Genomic DNA, 7,500 nt, shown 5'->3' on the forward strand with positions numbered 1-7,500 from the left:
TTTCCAAAACGTGGTAAGAAATGTCTTTAAACAGGGAATGAAGCCTCCAATCGTAATGTGCCCTGAGTGAGGAACAGATAAATGTGTGATGTAGTAACTCATGTTGACGATGACGAAGATGACAACGAGTCAGGCATTAACGGTGATGTTGTGAGCAGCATTGATTCCATATTATTTCTTGACGAACTTGTGAACCTTCTGTGGATTGTCAATCAAAAGAGAGAAGTAGATTGCTTACTTGATTTTTAAGTAATTAACACCATCCTGTCTTCCCATGTCCCTTCCTTTCTCCCATCTCCCTTTCCCCTCCTCTCTCCTCTCCCCTCCTCTCTCCTCCTCTCTCCTCTCCCCTCAAACCAAAATCAAGCGTGATCCAGATACAAGACAAGTTTTTTTTCTAACATTTGCATGGCTTCGGTTTTTCTTTTTTGTCTCCCGTAGTTTGGGGATTCGCAGAAGTTACGTCTTGTTCGAATTTTGCGAAGCACTGTGATGGTCCGAGTCGGAGGAGGATGGGAAACTTTGGACGAATTCCTTCAGAAAAACGAGCCCTGCAGAGGTAATAAAATGACCTTTCCACCGCTTGCCACTTTTTAAACCAATAAACAGTGGCACCAAGACTAACAGGCTCACTTGCATACTTTGTCTAGAGCATAGAATTAGGTGCTATTTAGTTTGGATTTTGTTAGCTTAAAATTTTCTGTACTCTTTTCTTTTAACTCTCTCGTCACCTTACAGTCAAAGCGAGTCTTCTGACCAATCGCAAGAAGCGCAAACAGCGCCTTCAACCAATCAAAATTCTTCGCAATTTCAGTCGACCCACTCCAAGCGCGGGAAATGTACGCTCGCAACTCGCGATTCACTCGGCTTTGCTGTCATTTGTTGAAAACTTTTTTTCAATTTTAATTGTGCTCGGAAAGTTCGTTTAGCAAAGTGAAGTCAGCGTTCTGTTGTATAAATGAAAATGGAGTTCGTTATTATATTCCTACTTCAAGAGGTCTTCAATTGTGTTTAGTTCAAATCGGTAATATCGGTTTTTGTTGCGGACCAAAAAAATGCAGTCCGTTGTATTGGGAATTCTTTGCTCGTGTCATTATTTCCTTTTAGTCGCCGATTATGACAAGAATTTGTTTATAGAAGGCACCCTGTTATAACAAATGATGAATGGTGAATTAGAAGGACTTGTTAAATTTATCTCACTTATTTTAAACCTATTTTTGTTTCGATATTTGGCGAAATACAAGCCATCAAAAACTGACATAGGGTGTCAAAAGTGCTCGTGATTCAAAGACGCCTTTCTAAAACTTAGAATTTAAAAAAAATTGCCTCAGAGTATCGGTTGGTATGGGTTCATATTTCCAGAGATAGCTAATTGTTAAATGGAGTGTTGGTTTCTCGGATGAAGGACTAGAAAATGGTGGGCATATGTTAATGGCGTAATGCTGCAGACTAACAATCTTTGTCATTTACTCCTGCAGCTGCTGGGCGAACAAATGTAGAACTAAGAGAACAGTTGACAAGACCAGAAGGTGTAGCACAAGCAATGGGTGCTTTCACAAGCAAGCCATCAATTGCTCGTGAACACTCTGGCACACAATTGAAAGGTACAGCGGCGGAAAGACCTCCCGCTGGCCCTGGCAGAAAACCTCGGCTTGACGTACCTAGTAGTGGTTACGGAATTCGTCGAGAAAAATCAGGAGAACTCAAACCTCGTCGTGAGAAATCGGGAGAGCTTCGGGCACCGAGCGGTCTTCCGAGGCAAGGAAGTGGTACCAAGTTGAGGGGCGCCACTGAAAAATCATCTCCCACAAAGAAAGCTTCCTCCACGAGAGTAAAGAAGTCGGATAGCCAGACATCCCTTGGGAGTACGGGATCCCTCGAAGATTCTTCCGAAAGCTCTAGGGTTTCTTCGAGCTCCTCCCGTGGGTCCCCTGATCGCCCAAGTCCGCGTGGACCTGTTAGAACAGGAAGTCGGGAAAATGTTCGAGGAAGCCGGGAAAATGTACGAGGTAGCCGAGAAAGTCTTCAGAAAGCGAAAGACGGAAAAGAAGCTCCTCATAGCACGGGGAAAAGGACTACAACTGGGATTCCAGCTAAGAGTCCCTCCAAATCGACAAAGAACGGAGAGGAGAAAAGTGGAACCAAGTAAAAGACTGAAGACTTTAATTTAGTGTGTTTTTTTTTTTTGTTTGAGTGAAGACTGTTTGAGATTAAAAAAAATTGTGCTAAATTGGCAAAATAATTTTTGAGCAATTTTAGGAAAGTATTTAATTTAAGTTAATTAGTAAAGTTTGAAAAAAATTTGGTAAACAATTAGTTGACATGGAATCAACAAGAACACCATCAATAAACACGCAAGCGTTTTCATCCGTTAATCTATTTCGTTAATATAACTAACACGATTTAAATCAGCCACTTTTGATAAGGGCAGCTTTTTATATCTTGTAAAGACACAGCATGTAAGCCGGCCATGCAATTTTTGTGCCACTGATAAAACTTTGCAAGGAAGCGGCATCAAGCCACTCTAAGTTAACATCGTGGAAAGCTAATTTACGAGAACATTTGTGAATGATATTATTTCTTGGAAATGCTTGTTCAGTTTGTATTAGAATCGTCCAAGAAGTATTTAAGTCGGTAGAAATTGTAGTGATGTTTGAAAATTCCAATTGCCCTTGTTTTTTAAAATTTTGTCCAAGTTAAGAGAGGAAAAAAGATTTTCACGTCCTCTTAATTGCGTATTTTGCTGTGGCTACTGAAGCTGTAAATGTTTTATAGGACTCAAATAAATGTAGTTTTCTATTTATGCGTTCGTATGGTATTCCCCTGTAAATATAATCGTGTGCCTATAGTTTATATCCCATGGCTAACTACGGTACTATCTCAATGTTCGATATTTTCCATCCTTTTTTCCTTCCCGTTGGGAAGCAGTTTGTCCCAAGTTCGATTTCCACATTCAACGACATGTGGATTTTGTTTCTTGACTAATCTTAAAACTTCATGCGATTAACGCAATTTTTTCAAATGCGCGTTAAATTTTCCGCGTCCATTATTAAGTGGAGCAACCACGATTTCCGTTTCCGTTGTTTTTGTCCCATATTTTCGATACTTGACAACATAGGGAAAACATTAATAACTTTCACACGAAATTTTTCATTGCAATGCCGGTATCTTAAATTTTTCCAAAATAGACATACCTTATTACATGGAATTTTCTCGACACGTTAATTTCGCGATTTTGCGAAAATTTTGCATTTTGACTCACTTTAATTTCGTGCTACCTGAAGTAGAGACGGAAAGCAGTAGTGATGAAGAGGACCAGAACATTACCACAGAATAGCTCAAAATGATTGTCATAAACGTGTGTAATAAAGTCGCTGGTTTAGTTATTGACATAATGTGAGTCGCTTAATTTTCGCGTCATGTTATTTTCGTTAATTTTCGCGGCACTTAAATTTCGCCATTTTAACGTGCCGCGAAAATTTCATGTAATAAGGTAGTTTCTCTCTACGGAATAGGTCACCGCTTCTGTTTTCTCATTCAAACTTGACAGATCCCTCGCATCACTCCACTGGACAACCACGCATTAATTTCCCTCATTTTGAAATTTTTAGTACCTATCTTTGTTCACACCTTAATTAACACGACTTTCCCGTTACGTCATCGCCGTCGTTTTGGTGGGCGAAAACAAAAGATCTCTCATTAGCTCCTTTTGTTCTTACACATGCAGTGTTTTCACTCGCGTGATCAGTAACCTTGTTTTTCCACCGAAACAAAAGAAAACGTTTGCATGATGACAGAGCTCAATTCCCGGAGGATTAATTGGGGACACCAACATGGCCGACGTTCCTTCGTTTAGGGACACCAACATGGACGATAGGGAATTTAAGATCTACAACGGCGACGGTCGACGAAAACGTCACCTCAAAATATAACTTGGCTCTATCATAAGTCTTTCGCGATTATTCAGTCTCGTTCACGTCCTACAATGTGAACGAAGTATCCTAAAAATAAATTGGTACGAGCGGTTTTAACGTTAAAACATAGAATGAAAGATTCTCTGTTGCATGCTTACGTTGTCGTCAAAACTTCAAATTTAGTGATTTCACGTCGTCGTTATGCAGAGGACCGCTGAGATACTTGCTAAAATCCGTGCTGCACGTGCAGCACGATTATTTATGCTCTTTTAACCAATGATATTATTGCTTTGTGGCGTTGTCGTAGTCGTAGCCGTCGTCGTTTCTTAAATTCCCTAATGTTCCCCGAGGCGAAGCCGAGGGAAACATTGAGGTCGAGGGGAAACAAAACTCACTGTTTCCCGAGGGGCCAGTCATTAAGTGTTTTGTTATACCTCCCAACTCAAAATAGAACAATACACAGATAAAAGTTATTTGCTTGACGTCGGCTGGCGTACAGATTTGCCGCCGTTTCAAAGGTGCACGACCTGATCACGTGTGAGTCGAAAGTTCAAGTTGTTGTTACCCTAGCGCGTCATGAAGTTTTGTTCGCCCTAGGGCGTCATAAAGTTTTGACCAATGACACGTGACACGTTCTCCTCCAATCAGAAAACGTATTTGAGTTTGGAGGTATAACAAAACAAGTTATATTGTTGAAGTGTCAAGCTTATCCAAGTGCCCTGGTAACTGGAGAGACTAGGGGTGCTTACCATTCAGCCAAAAAAAGAAATTCGGTTAAATGTCAAATGGAACAGTCATTTTCCGAGAAATCCGTTTCGAAAATGTGGAGTATTATTTTACGAACGGAACGGAATTTCGGAAATTCCTGTACAATTTTTCCGATTCTTGTGTTTCTAGGCACTGGGAACAAAGGTTTGAATGAAGAGTTTAATGGTTAGTGCAACTTCGTCCGGTTGCTCTGTATACATGGAAAATCGCTTACCTTTATGCAACGGTCATCCCAACCGGAATTTTCTAACAAATGGTAAGCACCCTAAATGAAATGAAATGAACTCGAATCAGTTCAAAGTACAGCTGATATGATCAAATGTGTTTTTGATAAGATGCATGGCGACACCGGAGTACTTTTCCCTTTGGAACCCCCTGAAAGCTTCCCCTCTGGCAGACAACACAGTCGATACGTTTGATTTGGCTCCATTTTCATTGCATTAGCCTCTCAGTTTAACATGCCTCTATCGTTCTCAAAAACTACCACCCTCGATTCGTCAGTCCAAAATCCCAATATTTTCTGATCGTTCTGAACTTTACCTCAATCATACGTACGTCTTATTTGAAATCTAAAGCCGGCGATATTTTTATTGAAACGTGATCACCTTATTTCTCTATAATAGCTCAAGTGACCGCTTCTATATATTGGGAAGATATCTGCTTACAAAAACATTCCTTTGATTATTCAAATCACACGAACAAAAGACCCTTGGTTTCGACAACCAATGAGGCTCTGGTTAGCACATAAATGACAATAGGTGACGTCAACGATATCTTCCCTAATTTCCTTTAATTTTTTTTTTTCTTGACCTTTTTTTTTACAAATTGCACACTCCAGGACAACTTGAAAGGGTTTATCCAATTTCAGTCAATTGTCTTAGAGTTAGCTCTGTCGCTAAGCGTGCTCATATCGTCCCTGTTGGCTTTCTCTGGACATGTCTGCTTCCTTCGCGCTTCTTGCTGCCATTGTTTTCTTGACTTCAGGTACGTTTGAATGAATTGTTTTACATTTCCCTAAAATAATCAATATAATCGAATTGAAAAGAAATGATATATCCTGGCCTATCAATTGTACATGCATCGCATTGTCCATACTTCAACTAAATCTCGCTCCTGTTAAACTCGTAAAGCCTTCTATGATATCGCCGTTCATCTCGTTCACTTCGGTACAATGTTGCCTTGACTTTCACCAACGGTAATCGAGATTTTTAGTATTGCATCGAATTGCACCTCTTGCATAACGTCAGTTGTTTTCCACTCACAGAATGGCGGATCGAGAAGGGACGAGAGACGACTTTTGCATCTAGGCAAAGTGAATCGTTTAGTGCCTCTTTAAAGGCGCTTTTAGATCGTCCAGACGCATAATGCGTCCCTCGGCCGTCCATATATGCAGGGCGAATTAAATGACGAACTAAGAGACGCATTAAAATATATTGCATAAAGTCGTGCAGTATAGCAGGCGCAGGCCATATGAGGTTCTAGTATAACTAGATGCTTCTGTGAAGCATACACTGGCTTGCCTGTGGTACGTGCTACAGAAAATCAGAAGGCACTGAATTGTGTGGTATTGAAATACAGCATTCCAGTCTCTGAAGAATAACAAATAAAAGAGAAGCGAGAAACATTGGCTTCTGGGCTGACATGTTGATAATTTTCAAGTTTCCTCACAACTTCTTTTCACCACAAGTGTGCCCTATGAGCATCCGAAAACTTAGTAATACTAAACTTCACTGAAGTCAAGCCCTGTTTCGCGGGGTTAGTGTTGGGATGGGAGACCAAAACAATAAACCCCTCATAAAAAACAGAAACATCTGACCGAAAATACTATTAACGCTAACAAATGCGAACTCAGCAAGGTACAGATTCTGTTAGCTTGCTTTATGCAAAACAAATGTTGATGAAAAAGCAAATAAATATTGATACACAGTTTTCAGAAAGAGCAGAAGGAAGTTTCCCGGACGGTCGATCGAGAATAAAATATTTACGACATGAAAACAACATTAATTTTGAACCTTGAATATAGAATATAAAAAGTTACGATCAGCGACAAACATTTTGGGAGATTTTTGCTACGTTCAAGTAAATTGCAAAATCGAAAGTGACATGGCCGGAATTCAGCGGGCGCCGTGATTAAGTTACCGCGGCATGTTTACTCGCCAAACAGTGAAGCATCTGTGTCAAATGATGGCAAGATACCGGGTTTTTGTAAGTTTCTTTTTCTGTCAAGTGTTATAAAGTTTCACAATGAAATGAGCGAAGTCAAAACAAAGATCACAATTGCCCAACTCTTGTTTATGCAAAGTCAAAATTTACTCTCCAAGACGCGTACGACGTTATTTATCACCAGGTAATTCCATCATTTTGGAAATAGCAGCTACTTTATTATTCATCTGCTTCACAAGTTTTCACTTATTTTGGGGCTCATTTTGTTGAAACTCAAGCACGCTTCCAACAGGCCTGTGAACCCTTCCTGCTTACAGAGCAATACTAAAAAACTTCTCCCATATCACATTTCAACCTTAAGCTCGGAAATTCAATACACAACATGATATTATAATTCACAAAGGCAGAAAATACCACAGAATCCTTTTCCAGCGAAAATTTTATTGAAACAAACAACATATTGCTCTTAGAGGCGAAAACCTCTTCCTATTTGATTGCGTGCGTGAAGACAAGAAACTCAATTGTGTCCAATTACCATGTACTTCAGGTAAATACTGCACACTTTGATTTCGTCTGGACGGGCGATAGATTGTTGTCGAAGTCCAGTACTCGTCGCTTTTGAGATTCATGCCTAGTTTATCCAACTGACTTTCCA

At 40.0% G+C, this 7,500-nt stretch overlaps 2 protein-coding genes across 2 annotated transcripts in view; both read left to right on the top strand.

The window, feature by feature from the left end:
• The window catches only part of LOC138045848 (nesprin-1-like), a 175,910-nt gene extending 173,107 nt beyond the window's left edge, over positions 1–2,803 (top strand). The window contains 2 exon segments of the mRNA XM_068892482.1: positions 442–559; positions 1,479–2,803. Coding sequence (XP_068748583.1) covers positions 442–559; positions 1,479–2,149 — 789 coding nt within the window. The 3' untranslated portion in view covers positions 2,150–2,803.
• Positions 2,804–5,446: 2,643 nt separating this feature from the next.
• The window catches only part of LOC138045850 (melanotransferrin-like), a 42,952-nt gene continuing 40,898 nt past the window's right edge, over positions 5,447–7,500 (top strand). The window contains exon 1 of the mRNA XM_068892485.1: positions 5,447–5,666. Within this exon, the coding sequence (XP_068748586.1) occupies positions 5,618–5,666 (49 nt within the window). The 5' untranslated portion in view covers positions 5,447–5,617. The remainder of the gene's footprint in view (positions 5,667–7,500) is intronic.

This window comes from Montipora capricornis, chromosome 4, assembly GCF_036669925.1.
Source record: "Montipora capricornis isolate CH-2021 chromosome 4, ASM3666992v2, whole genome shotgun sequence".
NCBI lineage: Eukaryota > Metazoa > Cnidaria > Anthozoa > Scleractinia > Acroporidae > Montipora > Montipora capricornis.